Genomic DNA, 20,190 nt, shown 5'->3' on the forward strand with positions numbered 1-20,190 from the left:
ATAGTCAAATGTGAATCCAGACCCAGTTTACCCCACATTGTTGAAATCAAGCTTCAAGGGAAGCTGGTAAATAACAACATGAGGCTGTATGGTTTACCCCAGCCAAAATACTGATCATAAATAGGCTTGCTGAAGAAAACAAGGACCAAGAATTGATGGAGATAATGGTGGTTTGCAAAACAAATCCTGTTTTGCAAATGGGAAACGGCTTCCCCCAAATGGTGATCCAAGCTCAGTGCCTCTCCTTCATGACCAAAATCTCTTCCCAAAACATCTTGACAGCCAGCTGGAGCAAGGCTGGGCTTAGAACAGGCAAGTTTTCTCTGGCATCCCAGCAATATAATCAGCCTTATCTTACTTTCCAAATACTTTTGGCTATAGGAGATTAGGCTCCCAAACAAGCACAATACCAAGCTGTAATTCAAGGCTTCAGGTTTGAGCTTTGCCTAACACAGAGCCAGGTGCATTTAATCAAAAGGGTAAGATCTGCTTAAGGATTTCCAATGACAAAGCGAGGCAGAGTCCTGGACTAATGCTGCTTTGGAAGTAATATCTAAACATCTATTTCACATTTAAGATTTAAAATAATCAAAATAAATTAGGTTCCCAATTATAGTTCATAAAACCATATGCTTCTCTTTCCAGTAAAATCTCTCAGCTATATATCTGTGTCCTGCACTGACCAGCTCATAAAGCATTCTTTGATGCCCCTTTCAGAGGATTCCTTGTTTCCACACAAATACCTGTGTGACACTTAAAAGTTGCCACAAGTCAGGTTATGTTTATCAAGAGAATATCTGAACTCTGTAGTATTTTCCCATGGCTAAAATGAATCACTTGGAAAGTGCTCTCTTTGAAGTTGCTAACTCCACACAGAAGATGCATTCTTAAAGTGCTTTTAGTTGCAAGAAACTCAGTGCAAACACGAGCTCAGTAAAAATCCCTGTATTGCTCAGCCTTTTGGAGCTGTGTCATAGTGCCAATGTTAAAGCTCAACAAAGCCAAGTGCTGAGTCCTGCACGTGGGTTGGGGCAATCCTAAGCACCAACACAGGCTGGGCAGAGATTGCACTGAGAGCAGCCCTGGGGAGAAGGACCTGGGGGTGTTCATGGAGGGGAAGCTCAACAAGATCTGACAATGTGCACTCACATCCCAGAAAGCCAGTTGTATCCTGAGCTGTACCAAAAGCAGAGTGGACGGCAGAATGAGGGAGGGGATTCAGCCCCTCTATCCTTATCCTGTGAGAACCCACCAGGAGTGCTGTGTCCAGCTCTGAGGCCCCCAATTTAAGGACATGGACCTGCTGGAATGAGTCCAGAGGAGGCCACGAGGATGATCAGAGGACCTCTCCTATGAAGACAGGCTGAATGTGCTGGGGTTGTTCAGCCTGGAGAAGAGAGGGCTTCAGGGAGACCTTACAACAGCACCTAAAGGAGACCTGCAATAAGGCAAGACTTTTTACAAGGGCATGTGATGATAGAAAAAAGGAGAAATGGCTTCAACCGAAAGAGGGTGGATTTTGATAAGAATATTAGGAAGAAAATCTTCACTGTGCGAGTGATGAGGCACTGGAACAGGTTGCCCAGAGAAGTTGTGGATGCCCTGTCCCTGAAAGTGTCCAAGGCCAAACTGGATTATGCTCTGAGCAACCAGGCCTAATAGAAGATGTCCCTGCCCACAAAACATGATCTTTCATGTCCCTTCCAACCCAAACTATTCTATGAATTCATCTATTTATCTGTGTATTTTTACATCAGCAAGCAACATCATTTGCAGTCAGGATGCAAAAAGCAGCTCCCAAATATGGCTCAGTTTTTAATAAATGGATTCTTTAGCACTAAGATTACTGTCTCATGTTTATTTGATGCTTCATTCTCTTCAGAAATTAGATACTGATGAGAATCTGGGTCACAAAGGTATTTGAATCTCTGTGCAAGATGAGGGTGAAAGAAGAGAATGAAGACATATAAACACTTCTGAAGATAAGTACAGTTAGCATCTAATGCATTTTTTAGAGAGTGTAAGCAGCGTCACATTTCCATTATTTTAATATGGCCAAAGTGAAGGATAACAGTGGAGTGATATGATGCTGTCATATAACCATGGTGATATGAGATAAAGACAGGAGCTATTTTTTACATTTCCAGTATTACTATCCTAACAGGCTACAAGAATAAATTTAAAGGCAGAGTGTGGGTTGTCAAAACAAGCCTTTAGTTTAGTTTTCTACATATGAAGCCAGCATGCAAAAACTAACTTACAGGTACAGTGTTCAGATGCCACATATTTTACTGGGATCTTTCTCCCATAGGATCTAGGGCTCAAAATGATTACTGAATGTTGGCCACAGAAAGCCTCTGGAACTGACAGTACCAGTGATGAATGAGATGATGTAATCAACACCACAAACCTCACAGGGATTTGTGATGCTCAGACAAATATTGCCTCAAACCAGCTCTCAGTGAAACAGGAGATTTGGAAGGGAGAGAACCTATTTTAAGCTGGTATTTGCAATGAAGGTGTGCTTTTGTTTTACACATAAATGAGACCAAGAGATAGCTGCTGGAGATAGCAGCAGCCCTGCTGCTCCTTCTCCTGTGCTGTCTGACTGCAGTACAATTATTCAGGGAGCTGAATCAACAAACCTTCTACAAAAAGCAGCAATCAGTTTTTCTGCCATCTTAGCTTCTGGTGAAAGCACATGGCCAATGAATCAGGTAAGAAGGTAGAGCAGAAAGCTCATCCCTTGCAGGAGTGACCACCTATTAGACTGATTAATTTGTAATAGAGAAACACGTCCTGAAGTTCCTGTCCACAGTAAAGCTCCCCAGACTGAGCTGGGTAAAGGGGAATTTGACATTGAGAACAGTTATATTTGCAATCATGTGGGTTCACATCTTGTAAGGATGACGGTATGGCACAGAGCCATCTTTATTATAAAGTCACACATAAATCAACTACTGTTCATGGTGAGTAATATAACTTTCAGGCAGAAATATTTTTTGTCACAGTTGAAAGAAACCTAATTAGAAGAAAGACAAAGGTAGAAAGCAACATGTTGTCAAAGGATAGCATGGCCCAATTTATTACCTCAGCTGAAGCTCTGTGAAACTGTGCCCCATGAAAGAGGTGTTTACTGTACTAGCAGCGTATGCAAGGGAAAGGCCCTTGACCAGGCAAGAGGAAAGAAGTGAAGAAAAGGGAAAAGCTTTTCTTCTGCTGAATAACAAGATGCACTTCAGGAAAAATTTTCCAAGCTAACATTTACTTCTTCTAGAAGTTAATTCTTAACTTCAGTTTCCTGATACCACAAATTTGCTAAACAATATTCTGAAAAGCATCTTCCCTTGTTCCCTGTGTGGTTAACCACACAAGCTGTGCAATGTGTCTTACCATACAAGTGTCCAGGTCCTCCAAACGTTCTATCTCTGTCAACTCCTCCACCGTGATCATGGAGCGTTTAGTGGGCTTTTCTTCAGCTAACTCAATCTCCAGTGATTCCTGCTGTGGAAGTGGCTTGCCACGTCTGGTTAAATGGTCAGCCTGGAGATAAAGACAGGAACACACCAGTCAAGCTTAAAAAAGACAAAGAGAACCTAACCAGAAAGTTTACAGAATTTCAGCGATCAGAAATCCTGGAAGACCAAGTACAAAAGGAAAGCTCAGTTATGTTGGTTAGTTCTCACACTGGGTTTATCATATAAAGGAAATAGAAGTGTGGAGAGGAAGCTTTTTCTTGAACCCTTTTAAAATTAACAAACATGTACAATATCAGCCAATATAATTTTCATAATTATTCAATGGCCAAAAATGTTATAATCTGCTAGTCACAAAAACCCCACAGCTCTAAATACCTCTGCTCTGTTTCACTGAAGAAATAGATAGGGAAAAGCTGTAACAACAGTAAAGTATATTTTTAGATCTGCATAGCAAAAACTGCTACTAGGACCACAGAGAATGTTATAGAAACCATTCTGGGTTGTATTTGGAATGGGGTGGGCTCATGATGTCATGAAAATGATGAAGCACTTTCCAGTTCTTCTGATAACTGAAGAGAATATTAAACAAACATCTGCTAAAAGCAAATATTTGAAGATCAGCTGTCCCAAATCAGTTGGTCACAGAAGTCTTCAAAGAGGCAGCTAAGAAGAACAGTAGTCCACTGCTTCACATCAGCACAACATGGCACAACCAGTGGATTGCTGTTTTGTTAACCATCAAAAAAGGTCAACAGATGACCTAAGTTAATTATAGCCCATTTAGTATGGTGCCTACTTAGGAAAAGCAACTGGAGAGCTGCTATGAATTTATCTTCAAGCACACTAAAATAGCTGCAATAATAATTAATGCTAATCGTTGTCTCATTAGGAAAACTGAGGCCTTGTCAAACAAGGTTTATTTTTCAAAGTTGCCTCAAACACTACTACTATGCCAATGCAACAAACACAGACATCTGTGGGTGGTTGAATTCGTAGAACATGACACTTCAATTTAAGGAGCTGGCTGAGAACTGCATCAGTGCATTTAATCTTTGCTGTATGAAAAACTAGCTGCCAGCTCTCAGATTGCAGCTGTCAGTTGCAGATTAACAGTGTCAAATTAGTCAGGAGTTTCTCTAGCAGCATTTTTGAGATCAGTATTCCTCAAGGTTTTCATCAGTGCTATACCATCTCAACCTAGAGTTAACAGAAACACAGCAGAGTTAAATGGCGAAAGGGACATGTTAGTCATATAGCCAAAATGGATCACAAAGCCAATCAGCCCAACCTAAAATGCACAGTCATTCCTTAGAAACCCAGAGCACTGACAATTAGCCAATTCCACAATCCTGAAAAGCAACAAGTATCCAGAAGCCTTTAGTGGGAGGGAGGTCAAGCAAACCTTGTCCTAAAATTAAGCTGCTGCTGAAACTTTGACAAAAGGAAGGAATTCTTATATTCTTGGCTATGTAAATACAAGGAATAAGAAATATCAGGAGGAAAACAATTTCATTCCTGTAAACACTTAAATAGTCTGTATGGTTCTGGAAATCACAGTTTTAAAAGTGACTTCTTAAAAGCTGGAAAAATTACAGAGGATTTTCAATGAAGTGACTCAAAGGCTGGAGAAAACGATGTACTGTGCAGGAACCTGGGCATGTCCAGGTTGTGCAATACCACTGGACAGACACAGCCCAGTCACCACTCATTCCAGCTGAGCCTCCTCCAGGACAAACTGGAGCTCGTTCATGTGGTCTCTCCCACAGCAGGCTGCTGCTGCTGCAGAGCTCCAGATACCAGAGGTTGTACCTTTACACAATGCTGCTCTGTATTATGAAGATGGATGCTCAAGTAACTCAGTCTCCCATTAAAAAAAAGGGGGAGGGGGGGCAGAAAGAGTGATTTGCTTTATGCATGTGAGGACTTTCACAGAGAGGAAATAAAGAGAATATATAGTTCCCTTATTTTGGTGAGAAAAGCATCTGAGAAAAAATCATGACTGCAAGTTGAAGCCAGAGAAATTTCAATTAGAACTGAAGAGCAACTTTAATCAGAACAACCACCCACTAAGTTCTTTTAAAAAAAAAGAGTACTGGATTGTCCTTACAAAGCCTCATGGCATTAGAAGCAAAAAAGATTTTCTGTGGATCCACAGTTGTTTATTTCTTCTACTCTTGATGAGGCAAGTACCTCTATCTTAAATATTTGTGCCTCCCAAAAGCTCAGGATCTTCAAGTAAGAGTGCCTCCCCTCCTACCTTCAGACTCATTTCTCTTCCAAATTGATACCTCCATTTCTGAGGTAACCTCAAAACATACTCATTCAGGGAACAAGGTCCTAGCAGTACCTGAAGAACTCTAAAGAATAAAATCTTACCTCTCATTTAATGAGCAACCAAGCCTTATACTCTCAACTTGATAAATACTAGGACTGCTCTTAACTAACAACTCAATACTGCATTCTGATAGCATTTTTAGTTCTAGATCTGACAACAGCTCAAAAGATAATAGGACAAGTATATAACACAGACTCTTCCAAGGTTACATCTTTCTTACAGCAAAGAGGCAAGAGCCCCAAAATTATATTTCAAAAGATGTCAGGATGTCAACAAAAATAAGACTGATTTCAAAATAGAGCTGTCAAAGGAGAAACTGAACAAGTTATAAATATAAATGGCATTGTTGAGATCTGACATATTAGATATCAACCAAGAAAAAACTCACCAGTTTGTGGTGGCAATGGGAAAGTGCATCCAGGATTTCATCTACAACTCGGTCAGACAGGAAAGAAGCCACTGTCAGCTTTACTTCACTGTATGAGGATTAGAAATGAGAGAACTTCTTAATTCACGCTGGAGATTTTCGTCTTTATTACACATTCAACAGTGTGACGATTATCCACTGTGCTGTCATTTTATTTGAAGTAAAACATTAGAGGGTGTCAGGATACATGACTGCAGGTTTCAGAAATAAACTCATGAATCACACAATAAACACAGGAGCCTCTGTACCATATTTAACCTGCTTCTCACAGTTTTCCATGAGATGAAATGAAAACATCTGGGTAAGAGAGCTGAATAAAAATAAGAAGTGAAACTCAGAGGAATACTCCACCACTAAAATCAGACAAACACGCATCCCAGATGAATGGTATTAGGACAGTGCTGCCTATAGAACACTACTCCACTGAATAACTAAAATCCATTCCTTTCCTCAATTCTCTTTTGTGTTGATCAGCCAGTAAGGACAAGTGTACAATGTGTAAAATGCTGTTTCTTCGGCCAATGCCATCAGAAATTTGCTTCCTCTTTTGCTCTAGGTAACCACTTTCTGTCTCAAGAACTTCTCGTCAGCCATTTTCCCACTGCACAGACATATGTGGAACACCACCACACCGAGCTTAGGTTGCCCTAGTAACTCCCCTTCAAGGAAATATATACCTTGAATTGCTCCCTTGGGGTCCCATCTTTGATGACAGCACCAAATGCTCTGGCTGTGGAGGGCAGCTGATGTGGAGCCAACATGCATGACTGCCTGAGCTACAGCCCAAAGCTCCACCTCTGCTGCCTCTGCTTTCAACACCAACTCTTTCAACTGGCATTTGCCAGCAAGTGACATGATTTTGGTTTACGGTTTGTATATGTTGACTGAGCTGTATTGGATTAACAAAGCTATTTCTGTCTGGGGCTAGAATTACTGCTGCAGACAGCCTGGAGAAAAAGGTAAGGAATTCACTGGAAAGGCAATGCAATTCATAGGGAGGTAAAATGGTGGCCAAGGCACAGTGGGAAGAGAATGGGAGTGAAGGAATCTCCCTCAGCTACCAAAATTAATTTCAAATAATATGAGGCAGGAAAGATCATAGTGTGACACCCTCACCTCACTGACAGTTCCAGCTTCTGCAAGTAGAAGAGGCAGTATTATTGTCCTGGGGCCAAGATTAATTTGATAGGACTGAAATGAAGAAAGCTTACTCCCTGAACCATTTTAAACACTCTGAAGGTATAACTAAAGTCTTTAAAACTTTTCCTGGCTATTTTGCTGTACTCTGCAAAACTGTTTCCTTCCTCCTCAAAGATATTAGCATCTCAATGCAAAATGTCATGCTTTTCAAGCATCAGGCAGAATGGAACTGAAAAGGTTTAAGTACAGGTTAACCACATTATGCTGTGTAAATATATTCTCTGGTATATATTCAGTATGAAAAAAAAAGCAAAAAGGTCAGGTAAAAGCCTCTTTTTGTTTTTTTTTACAGGACAAACCAAGAGTTATTTAGGGTAATGGTTTCTGTTCCAGGTTTGTGGTTTGAATATCCAAATTTCCATTTTTTAAGTACGTCTGTCTGCTGTGCACAGCTCCCACACAAAGTCTTAGAGTGATTGTTCCAGCTATAGGACAAGACCAAATGTAACAATAGACAAAGCACTGCTACCACTCAAAGTAAATAGTGTAATTTCCTTCTATTACATTAATCCAGTGTTAAGTGAGAAAATAAAGGGTTTTTTTTAAAGTATTAGTCATGAAAATGTTATTTGCATACCACAAACCAAATCTTTCACTAAATAAGAGAGCACATGCATTCATGATCTTAGTTAACATCCCTAGAGATTCCAAATATATGAATCCAAGTTCCCAGACCTGCAGAACAATTTCCTGCTCTTTGAATGCCACAATATACTTCCTTGTGAGTCACAAAAGCATTCCAAAATTCTTCTACTGCCCAAACACACATACACACAAGCCAAAACCCAAATTCCAATTTTGTTAGATTAGCCTCCTAAAGTACCTAATTTTATTGAGGATATCAATTCCAGACTGCTCCAAGAGGACATTTTTTACAAAAGTGCGTGGGATGGAAATCTTCTCAGTGCTGGCCTCAATGAGGTCCTCACGGATGCGAGCCTTCTTCATTACATTTGGGCAGAGGTTTTCTGCTGCATCCACCATAGACTCAAGGAGTGTCTGCAGCACAGTAAGCAAAAAACAACATCAGATACTGGCATTCACTTTAGCTGGGAGGTGACAGCATTATTCTGTCAAATATGACACTTTTAGACTTGTATTTTTTACAATTCTTCTTCTGCTTTCCAATCTATTTTGCATCCAGCTGCAATATAAGACATTTTACAAAATATAGCTTTGAGAATCAAAACACTTGTTCTGAAAATGACCCGCGACTGCACTTGTTTGCCTTTTCAAATATGAAACATTTACATCTCTGTGTGTTGAACTGTCAGAACAAATTAGCTTCCCTTGTGCACCCACCACTGCAGTGGATGCTCTGCTGCAGCTGCCTTCCCTCTAAACTGTGCCCTGAATCACCAATTTTCATCAGTGCTCCAGACCTGCCAATTTGTAAGAAGCATCAGTAAATGAGGAAGAGAGATCCTGAGAACTCAGCAGGCTGTAGATGGCTGGAATATACCAGCTGAATATTAAGAAGCAGCTACAAGCATGATCTGCAGTTGGCATGCAAACCTTTAATATATGGCTCTCATTTATATACATGTAAATCTACAGCAAACTTTAGATCCAGCTAACAATTTTTATTCACACAGAACCACAGAATGGGTGAAAGCTTGGAAGGGACCACTGAAGGTCACCTAGGCCAACCTCCTTACTCCAGGTTTCCCTACAGCACATGGCACAGAATTGTGTGCGGAAGTTTTTGAGTATCTCCAGTGGGGGAGACTTCACACCCTCTTCAGGCAGCCTGTTGCAGTGCATGGCCACGCACACAGGAAAAGTCCAAAGGAGGGTGGGAAAAAACCAAGGAACAGGCCAGAGTCCAGTTTACTGAAATGGGCCAACTTGTCTCTGATAAGAGTGAGGGCTGAGAAGCAAACAGAAAAAGGTACTTACAAATAATAAAAGAAACAACATTTCTGTGGAATGGTAAGCCTAGATCTTACCTAGGCATTTGTAAATTGTACAAAAATAAGAACTGCACTCCTTGAAAATGCTACTGATTTCCTTTTTCTTCTCAATCCCATAGCACAGGTGAGTGACTGCAAATTCAACTCCATTGTATCAGAGCTTTTTTCTCTTTGCACAGCCCTACCATAACTAGTAATTTCCTTATGCAGACAATGAGCAAGAAAAAAACCACCATTGCTGCATAAAAAATTCAGTGATTCAAAGTAGCATCTTTCAGTCTGTAGCTTTTACAGCCTGGAAAAAACTAACAAAGCAACACGAAGCAGCCACAGTGTACAGGAACACCCAATCTTTGCAGCATTTGATTTAGAGTTACAAGGGACAACGGCCATTATAGCTAATATATCTTGTCCCTGGGTTCTCAAGATGCCCTTTAATAACTCTTCCCACACTCCCTCCTTCAGTCCTCGAGCAGATTCTGGGGCAGCATGACTAATGAAGAGACTTTCAAGCCTCTATGGCCATATCCCCATGGGGGATGAAGAACTTGAATGTTAGAGAACACTGAGCCAAGTAAACTACTAAGGAGAGTTCCTGACACATCCATTTTTTCCATAGCATCTATTCATTGGTGCAATTGTGTAGTTTATTGTGAAAAAATTGCCTGGCCTCTCAAGAGTTACTGATGAATCACAATCATAAAAGTGATAGACTTGCTATGAATTACAATTGCAGTCTAAGCAGGGTCTTTCAATATGGATCATGTGAAAAAATGCTGTGAGAAGGCATAGCAGGAAAAACTAGATCTTTTCTGAATTTTCCAAAATCAATTTTTACTCAAAAAACCTGAGAGAATTTGCAATTTAAGTCAGAGTTTGGATCTTCAATTGTGCAGCTCAACATGATTTCTTTACTGGTGGATTTTAGCTGTTGATTTCACATGACTATTATCTATAGAAGGTATCTACAGAAACCTTTCCTCACCTCCTAATTCCATGCCCAAATCTTTCACTGATGGAAAGCCATAGTTACCAATATTGACTGTGAAAGTGCACACATTTCAGTCACAGGGCTGCAAGTACCAGTCACCAGGTGAAAGAAAAGAACAAATTACTAGCCACAATTAAAGTATCTTAGCATTCAGGGAAAAGATACAGTGACGAAAAGGACGGAAGAATGATGATATCAAAATAAAAAATGGAACAGGTGATGGAGCCAACAAACCCTTTGTTCCAGGACAAAATTTAGGAAGACTATTTTGAGCACTTCTGTCATTACAAAATAATCGTGTTTGCATAGGTTCCACTTGTCTTGATTATTTTCCCTTGAGCTTTTACTGACTGAATAACACATCTCCAGGTACTGTGTGTCCACAGTGACACCAGCAGGAGAAGAAAAAGGCAAGGGTCTTGCTATAATTTCTCCTCTGGTCAACTCAACTCATTCCAATACATTGTTTTTTCTTACTCTAACTCCCTTCTTCACCCCTCTTCCTTTCCTACAGTTAAAAAGAAAAAAAAGAAAAAAAAAATCTTATTTACTTAAAATATGTTCATTGCCTATAACCAATTTCTAAACTTCTTTTTAGAATCACACTCCAGTTGCTATGGAAACTAAAAATCAAAACTCCACTTACAACACACAGGATTTTTTTCTCCCAACAATTACAAAAATAATTGTCTTTATGTGAGCTCCCTTATCTATCTTTACAAATAATAAACTGTTCATGATGTTTTGAATTGACCTAAACAATTAGGGGAAAAAAATAATTCTAATCCATGTTCATCAGTTCTTCCTCTATGCACAGAACTTAAAAGAAAATCTTTCCATCTTAAGTGAAAATTAATGAAAATGAGTGTTGGAGTATACAAAGAGCATTATGACTTTATAGTTTTTTGTAAGCCACTTAAATGTGAATGCCACACAGATCAAATGTAAATGTAAAAGTTAGAATGGTTGAGCTAAAGTGCCTTTTGTTGTAAATGCATAAAAGTGTAAATGGAAAACACATTAATTCAGGAATATTCCAAATGCTGAAGAGGCTTTTTTTCTCCACCCTCTATAAGACTCTCCAAGATGAACTTATTTAAGTGCATAAGCCCAGCATGAAGGGCTGACCTGACTACTCTTGTCCCAGTAATACCCCAGAGGTTCCACTGGGAAGAATCTTATGGATAAATCATGTCTGCAGAAATTCTCACTATATTTCATGTAATGGGGAAAGGGAGCAACATACTAAAAATAGAGCACCATTTTCCTCCTCATTAACTTTTTAATTTCAAAAAAGTAATTAGTAATATGGCATTATTATTGTTCTTCGTTATATTTCCACTGACTGAAGCATTTTCATGTTTCAATTGAAAGATCAAAGAATCTGAAGACGAAGGTTGTAAAATGTTTAAATACTGCAGAACACAGACAAAGCGGCTTAGTCACAAACAGAAGTTGATCTGAGCTGCCCCAGAGCCAGATTTTTAAATTCATCAGCTTCCATACAGATCCCTACTGTTGTTAAAATTTCTCCACCTTGTCTTCTTTCAGGACTGATACCTGTGCACATGCTGTATGGATGGCTCTTTGCTTGTTGCACAGGAAGAGCAAACATAACTGAAGGTGCAAGTTTCTGAGCAGGAGCTGGCTGAGCACACAGGTGAGAACATTGACAAATCAATGACATCTATTTCAAGAGCTGAGGTTTGGCAGGCAACTTGTGAGATGATTTCATGTAAAGCTGCCTGTACCACTTGTAGGTATTGGGCACTCTCAATACCTACAAGTTACCCAAATGCTGCATGAGGTTCAAAAGTGGAAATCTTGCATAAGGTTCAAAAGTGACCACTGAGGAAAAAAAATCTGCCACGGAGTCTATAAAAAAGCAGCTTTCACTCTACTAGGGCTCCTTAACTACCAAGCCCTTTCCTCCAGGGCATGAGGTTTCTTAGGGTGCTTGAGAAATGCCTTTACAAAAGGCTGAAGGAGCAATTGATCAGTCTTCCCCTTTTAGCAGCTGAGAAAAGATGATAATAAACAGTATATGCTCCTTCTGCCCACTGAAAACATACAGGCAACTTTTTATTTTATTCCAACTGGGAAAAAAATCCAGCCCAAAGTTATAAGAAACTAATAATGGAAAGATAGCTAGCTTACAAACAAATCTATTGAGAAGAAAAATCAAGTGTGGCACATCTGCATTTAGCAACAGAAAACCTCAGATTTAGTTATTTCTGCATGTGAGAGATGGTAACACATCTATCCACAGACCTTAAGTTGCTCGTCCACCACCCTTGTGACTTCTCCAGCCATGGATTCAAGTGTCTCTTGGATTGGATTGGAGAGTGAACCATTTGCTCCTGCCCAAGAAGCTCCACCGAGGTGATACAGATTTGGTAAGAGCTGTAAGACAGGAAGAGTATCCTCAGAAAATACGCTCATCACTGTCTTCAGGACAAACAGCAGGAAATTTCTTTGGCTGAAACAAAGTCTTCATAAATTAGAATTATCTTATCATTTTAAATACTAGCTATAGGTGGTCATCAGAAGAAAATACTCTTTTGTGACACATATTATTATTTTCACTGCCCAAAACCAGAAAAGCTGCAAGCACACACAGAACTGCTCTCAGCACTGCCAGCATGCTGGGAAAGGCTTACTGTTTTGGAGTTCTTAGCGTCCCGCATCAGCCGTTCCGCACATTTGACGTCCTCCTGTACAGCATCCACACCGCAGTTTCTTAAAGAGTTGAGATGATCTTGCACTTTTACACATATTCTGTCAATCATCTACTTGAACAAAAGGAATACAAAAGATAAAACATCAGGACATTGGTCAAACACAACCTTAATCCAGTCCAGGTAGAAAATCAATAGTACCATGATGAGATTTGCAGTGGCAATATAACAACCTGGAAAGGCATGATAAGACCTTGGCAGCATGTCAATACTATTGAAGGAAAGAACTACATCTCATAAAGACACCCCTAAGCATTTCAAAATAAATAAAACTTTACCATCAGGAAAAATAAATGCTGTGGAATATTTCCCCCACAGAGACCTCCAGGATAACGGCAAATAATCAACAAGTTACCCTATTTAAGTGTTAGTCTAGTTTCTGGATCAGTTTTAATGCTGAAAATGTTTTTGATATACCTAAGACTATAGGTATAGAGTCTAAAGGTCTCTGAATTGTTAAGAAGTTCAGACAGTAAAAGAAAGCTCTTTTAATTCAACAAATACTAACAGCGATTTCTCCAGTCTAAGCAAAACGCAACTGTGCAGGCTTCTGCAGCATTCTTTTAAAATGTAAATATTCCTAGTTGCAAGGGAATTAAAACTATCAAAGCAGAAGTTTCCATCAGACATTTCACAGTGGGATAAATTGGACTTAATCTGTATCCACAAGACAGTTCATTCAACACGCTGCAAATGCAGGGCAGGTGGTATATCTGTATCTTACAAGACAAATCACTAAGAATGCCTGACACATAGTCATCTTTGATTAAGATATATGAGGCAGGGAGATATAATAGTTAAAAGTCTTTATGAGCCCACTTAGCATACATCAGAACTGGGTATTTGACATTTTGAAGCAACATCTGAGTGAACGCACCATCATATAAAACCTACAGTTCCAGCATCTTATATCATTAGCAATGAGAACTGAAATAATTTCACAGCATGCTCCTTTTCAGATCTACATGAATCTTTCTCTTCAAAGGGTTTTGGGTGGGTATTTTTTTTTTAAGTACAAAAAGCTAATTAATTATTAGACAGTAGAAAGTCTCATTGGGACATCTGGATAGAAAAAAATGCACTCTGGGAATAATAATGCAATTCCATTATACTAGAGAGTGTTTTTCAGCTCTCTTCTAAAACTGTTTTTAAAATCCATCCCTACCGTACACAATTTAGTACAGAAATTAGTAATTTTATTTCAAAATAACAATAAATTACATTTCCTGAAACGTGATGTGTATCTGGTGTTGGAGAAAAGCACAACTAAAACCAACAAGCGATAAAAAAATCTAAACTTATTTCATATAGAGATTATTTATTTGGGGGGGAAAGTGACATCGGAGGAGAAAAATTACTAGAATAGAACAATTGGTCTTGCAGCTTCTAATTCCAGTATATCTCCATATACTCTCTCAAGAGTTAGAGTACAATTTCAGGTTCCAGTAACAAAACCCTGTTCCATTAAATTTTAATAATAGGCAGAGTACAAGCAAATCAAACTGTTCCTAGTTTCAACAGTAGTTTACTTGGTAATACCCTGAGTCTTTCTCTACATGGTACTGCTGTATAGAAGACCATTATCTCACACACGCTTTGCTTCCAAATACCTTGTCATTGATAATTAATATTTCTTGGGAAACAGGATAACCCACAAGGCACATCTTAAAAGTACTCAGAATGAGAGAGAACTTTCCCCCCCAAGCAGATTTTAGGCACTGAGGTGTCCATTAAGTATGAAATGCTCACCTGCTGAGTGGTGCTAGTGACAATGCCTTGCTGCAGCCGATATGCTTGCTCCTGTAGGTACTTCCTGGTCTCATGGTTACGAAGCAAGTAGTTTTCTATCTAAAAAAAAGAAAAAACAAAAGCAGAAAAGAAGTCAGATTAGGAAACTGATTTGACTCTTCACATTGGAATTTGCTTTCAGTTTTGTGTTTTCAATTTTTCAATTCTGCTGTGTCAGAATGGGGGACTGACAAGAAAAGCTGCTTAATTATTTGTTTATCATCTGCAAACTTTATTTTGTGTGCCTCAGTGCTTAATAAGCACATCGGCAAATACAAATTCACTCACAAACTAGTGAAACATAGTCAAACATTGTGGTTTTGCCAATATTTTCTGAAAGAATATCCTATTTTGAACAATTTAGCAAGTTGGGCTGACAAAGGATTAGATCCTGGTTTGAGAAATATTTGAAGGGACTCTTAACTGTTGGGTGTTGTAGAGATCATGATGACTCAAGATATTTGATTCATTTCTTTCAGATGTCTTTGGTCTGCTGCAAAAACACATATTTGAATAGCAGTATATCTGCAGAGAAAAACTATCTAAAAGTGCCTAAGTGATAGTGCATACTCAGTTCACCTGTTGGTTAATTAAAGCTAAGCAGTACAGAAGTGCTTTTTAGAGACAAGTGATTCCTGCTGACAGGCCACCACAGTTGTCACCAGCAGTACACACCCACCATCAGCCAGCTTCATGGCACACAGAGTAATCCCTTACCCTGCTTTATCAAATTTGGTGAAGCCAAAAACACCTATTAACAAACTGGTCAAGGCTCACCAAAGGTGATGGACCTGGTCTGAAAGAGAGAGGGGAGGAAAGATGAGCGGAGCAGCCAGCAGGTTGTGAGGCTGAGATCAGTGGGGACAGTCGCCCCTAAGGTGGCAGCAGCAGCAACAACTGCAACATCTGACCATGCTCCAGAGCAAATCCCTGGGTTTATCCAGTTTGCCCACCCCAAGCCAAGTGTGCTGCAGAGACACCAGAGCTCAGGGGGGTGGCTGCTGTGTCCATCAGTCAATCAGTGCAGTTGTCCCAGCACCAGGCTCAGTCCATGCAGGAAGGTTGGCATCCCCACCTGCAGGAATCACCTGTGCTGTGTTCACAGCACCACTCCTGACACTGATACCTTTTCTAGGAGCTAACTTCCTCATGTTGTGTGAAGAAAGCATAACCACACATTAAAACAAACTCAGGGTCTAACAGTTTTAGCAACCTTGATATGAATAAAAGGAAATGCTCTTTGTACATAGTGCCTAATTAACACACAGAATTTAAATCCCCACGGCCAGAAGCTTCCCTGTACTTTTTTCAGAAATGCATCTACCAGTCTAGATGTGAACAAGGCCAATTAGATTAAATGAGATGTAAGAAATATGTCCATCCCCCATGAATCAGATTTTTAAAAGCAGAATTGAGAGAATTTTCATGCATCAAAGAAAAAAATACTAACTACCAGCACCTCTCCCTGTGATGCTCAAATTACAGAAAGCAAGGATCATACACATTTGCTTTTTAATCACAGTTATCTGTAAGAACTATTTATAACATTTTTATGGCCTTACCCTGGCTGAAGGAAAACTGCTCATTAAAGAGATGTGAAATGTGTGCTTCCTGACTGAGCAGGAGGCTTGTTTGGAGCTCGCAAGATTTACCATATTAAAACTCAGCTGGGAGTTTTATAAGTCAGGCAAGTGGAACACTACAGATACTGTCAACACCTTTTCATCCAAAAGAACATGCTGGTGCAGTTGCTTACTTAGGGCAACACAGTGTGTGAATTTTATATATACAATATAAAACACAGGCAGTAAATGCTTTCATCCTCCCTCAAACTGAAGAGCACCCTTTGTCCTGTACAGAACTGACTGCACTTTTTATGCCAATATAAAAAACCTGCACCAGTAATTCTGAACATTTGGTAATACCCACAGGCACATATATAACAAACGTGCAGTTTCTAACTCTCTCTTTCATAGTCAGGCACACAGTAATACCAGGTCTAGTTTGCATTTTTTTGACACCACTGCATTCTATCAGCCTTCACTCCCAGAATTCTGTGGAATAAAAAGCTCTTGCAGCACTTGATTACCATGTATATGTCTCTGCAAACCAAACAATATTTGAATCCAGTATAGAATTCTTATTCAGCCAAGCATGAAGTCTCAGAAACTTAAAATGACTATATTTTTGCTGGTTTGATTTCTGTTCATTGGTGGCATATGCAATACCTTTTGCAGAGCCTCTTCTGTTTTCTCAGGGTTTGTTTTGAGTGCTTGGGAGGCGTCATTCATCGGTATAGGCATGAATCTCAATGTATAATTCCTAAAGAAAAAAACAAATGGATGGTGAAAGTGAATCTAATTACTGTATCTCTTTATAATCACTGTAATTTTTTATGAAGAATAACCTAGAAGGGAGAAATAAATGCATCCAGCTTGTCCATGGAGGGTACTAAGAATGTATTTTTCACATTTTTAAGTTAAATAGTTGGAAGTATATATGCTCTTTTTTGCTGCTAATTCTTCTTTACTACTAAAAGAGAGGTAGATTTTGAAAAGCAGTTACATGGTCGATGCCCAGTGGCTGCTGATTAAAAGCCTATCAGCCCTCTGTACCTCTGTGCACAAGGCTAGATTATTTTTGTGTATCTAAACAGAACAGGGAGAATCAGTGCCTGCTGGAAACTGTATCAGATCTAAGACTAAGTGGAAATACTCAGTAATAGAAGATAGCAACTAAGAGACTGAGTTTTAGAAATTTCCTATTTAATAACTTCTCATGTTTACAACAATTTGAAGACTCTTGCTGCATTTTTAATAAAAAGCTGACAAAACAAGCATAGCATCTCCACATTGCTTTATGCAAGCAATTGCTCCCTGCATTTTCCTTATTTGCTTGCGAAATATTTCTGCAGCTTTGTCCATCTGCTGCAATAAGAAATTAAAGACAGGAGTTTGGTCCTGAGTCAAAATTACATTTAAACTCTGGAACATAAACTGACTATCATAACACAGTTATACTTAAAATGCCACCTACAGTGGTATGTCCACACAACTTCAAACTTGAATAAATGGTGGGGAAAAAAAACCCCAGCAGGAAGTTTTTAAAACCTAGAAAGGAAATTATTCTTTCTATTTTCAATTAATCCTTTATTTCCTGCAAACATTTCTTTCTCCTCCTTCTGCAAACATCCCACTAACCGTCTGTTCCTATTCCATCAAGAGCTACACAAATATGTTTGGAACCCTCTACTCTTGAGCGCTTTGAAGTTGGCAATTTCAGTTGAGTCACCACCATTGATGACAGCAGACCACGCTACTCCCAACAGCAGACACCTTAAACTCCAAGCTTCTTTCCCTCCTTCTCCCACCAGGAGCTTGGACACGTGCAACACCATTCTCTGAAGGGCAGTGTCCTCCTGAACGGCAAACACACCGATTCCTCATTGATACCATCCAATATTTTACTTTAAATGATAATGGAAGGCTTTTATGTTTCTTCCTCAGTGCAAACATGGTGATGTATAGCTGTCAGTGCAGGCAAAGTCCCTGTCCTTCCACAGTGTCCAACTATCTAGTGCATCAGACAGAAAATTACCTCTTCTTTTTAGCTGTCTTGTCCTTCAGAAGAACAACACTGCAAACTATACAGACCCTGCTATGTGTCCTCATGTAATGCTAACCAGTGTCCACCAGCACGGGGAGAATTTTTAAACGTCAAAGATGCTGAACTCAAAGACAGATAATTACAGAACTTGCTGATTGCCTGACAGGTGGGGTATTTATTTAGTTAAAAAAAAAAAGGTAGTTTTCTAAGGATCTCTGCAGCTGTTTGACATTTAATACATCCCATTCATTGAAATCTGTAATTGCCAGCTCTCATGCTAGCAGTCATATGCTAAATTCAGTTTAGTCAAAGACTTGGTGCACCCTCCCTCACACATATGGACACACAGAGCTGGAGGAGGGCAAATGAAAGGTAAGGAGATTTGCATGGACACAATCACAGAGGAAAAACTTTCTTTCCTACCCTAAGGGAGGAAGGAAATCCTCAGTACTTGCGTTGCTTTCAGACACACAGTATTATTTTCATCTAAGAATTTACCAGCCCTTAGGGGAAAATATCAAGAATTTAAAGCTCACTTCTCAACTTCATCATTATGCTTTTTTTTTTCTCTGTTTCCTTGAAGTCTAAAATATTCCCCCATTCTTCTTTTTATTAACACTCCACTTGTCTATTGTAAAGGAGTACATTTTGCTACAAACTCAATAATCCAGTCATTTCCTAAGTCATCGATATACTCAGCAAAATACCTATATTTAAAAGATGTTAAATTTCAGAAAGGTGCTCAAAGACTGTAGAGGATGTCCCAAAAGAGGTACTAAAAACTTCTTGTTCTAGATACAACATGTGTGACAACGGTCCTACATTTCATCACATTATTTCCCCTGTAGTAACTTCTGATCCACACACTACATATGCTCTGTGCTGCAGTGGAGATTTTACTTACAGGAATAAGATTATCTGTTTTTCAGGTCAGGGTGTGTGAATTTCACATCACTGCTAAGGGAAGAATTCATAGCCCTCTGACAGACTTCAGCATTTCTCCTTAGACATTAGAACTTCACCTATTTCTTCAGTCAGTCCATATAGAAAAAAAACCTTTCAGAAACGAACATGAGACAATGCTGCAGAGTCCTGTGACAGAGGGGGCTCTAGGCTGCATATCACATGTTTATCTTCATATTAAAATTACAGAGATACGAAACTCTGCTTAATGGCCAAGCTGAATAGGATGCCCACTGCTCTCAAATGCCCTCCTGAACTGACACTTGTAAGGGACTCAGCAGAAAATCTTCTCAGGACTTCATACCACCTCTCTGGGACATCCCTGGGGCAAAATCTGCCAACAGCCATGGGCCTGGAGTTCCCTTGCAGGAATAACACTTTCAAACAGCAACAAGCAAATAAAGAAAAGTTGGAGATTAGGAAAGAAAAAACCTTCCAGTTACTTCAGCCTGTTTTAAAGTCTGCTACAAATCACCTCAGCTTCCTGCCTATGCAACTAAAGTCTACCTTTCTTCTTGTTTTGTGGTTTGGTAGATGAATATTTTTCATAAAATCAAAATAACACGTGGAACACATGTCCTCAAACATCTTCAGTATATTTCATTCCATTTTGAGCAATGTTTTTTTTCTACAGAATATTGATGGCTTCAGGTATTTTTAGGAAACATGTTGTGAAGAATGTTCTCAAAATGTCTTCCAGATGGATTGTTTACAGCTTAATTGTTTTCAGCCAGTACTGACAGTCCCTCT

The 20,190-nt window shown here is 39.3% G+C and overlaps 1 protein-coding gene across 4 annotated transcripts in view; it reads right to left on the minus strand.

Annotated features, from left to right (window-relative positions):
- CARMIL1 (capping protein regulator and myosin 1 linker 1) overlaps positions 1-20,190 on the minus strand; it is a 190,616-nt gene that overhangs the window by 38,215 nt on the left and 132,211 nt on the right. For all 4 annotated transcript variants that reach the window (XM_064705708.1, XM_064705711.1, XM_064705709.1 and 1 more), the window contains exons 23-29: positions 17,100-17,193; positions 14,833-14,931; positions 13,006-13,134; positions 12,617-12,748; positions 8,265-8,440; positions 6,203-6,290; positions 3,394-3,543 (exon numbers count right to left, since the gene is read on the minus strand). In XM_064705708.1, the coding sequence (XP_064561778.1) occupies positions 3,394-3,543; positions 6,203-6,290; positions 8,265-8,440; positions 12,617-12,748; positions 13,006-13,134; positions 14,833-14,931; positions 17,100-17,193 (868 nt within the window). The remainder of the gene's footprint in view (positions 1-3,393; positions 3,544-6,202; positions 6,291-8,264; positions 8,441-12,616; positions 12,749-13,005; positions 13,135-14,832; positions 14,932-17,099; positions 17,194-20,190) is intronic.

The sequence above is a fragment of the Zonotrichia leucophrys genome, chromosome 2, assembly GCF_028769735.1.
Source record: "Zonotrichia leucophrys gambelii isolate GWCS_2022_RI chromosome 2, RI_Zleu_2.0, whole genome shotgun sequence".
NCBI lineage: Eukaryota > Metazoa > Chordata > Aves > Passeriformes > Passerellidae > Zonotrichia > Zonotrichia leucophrys.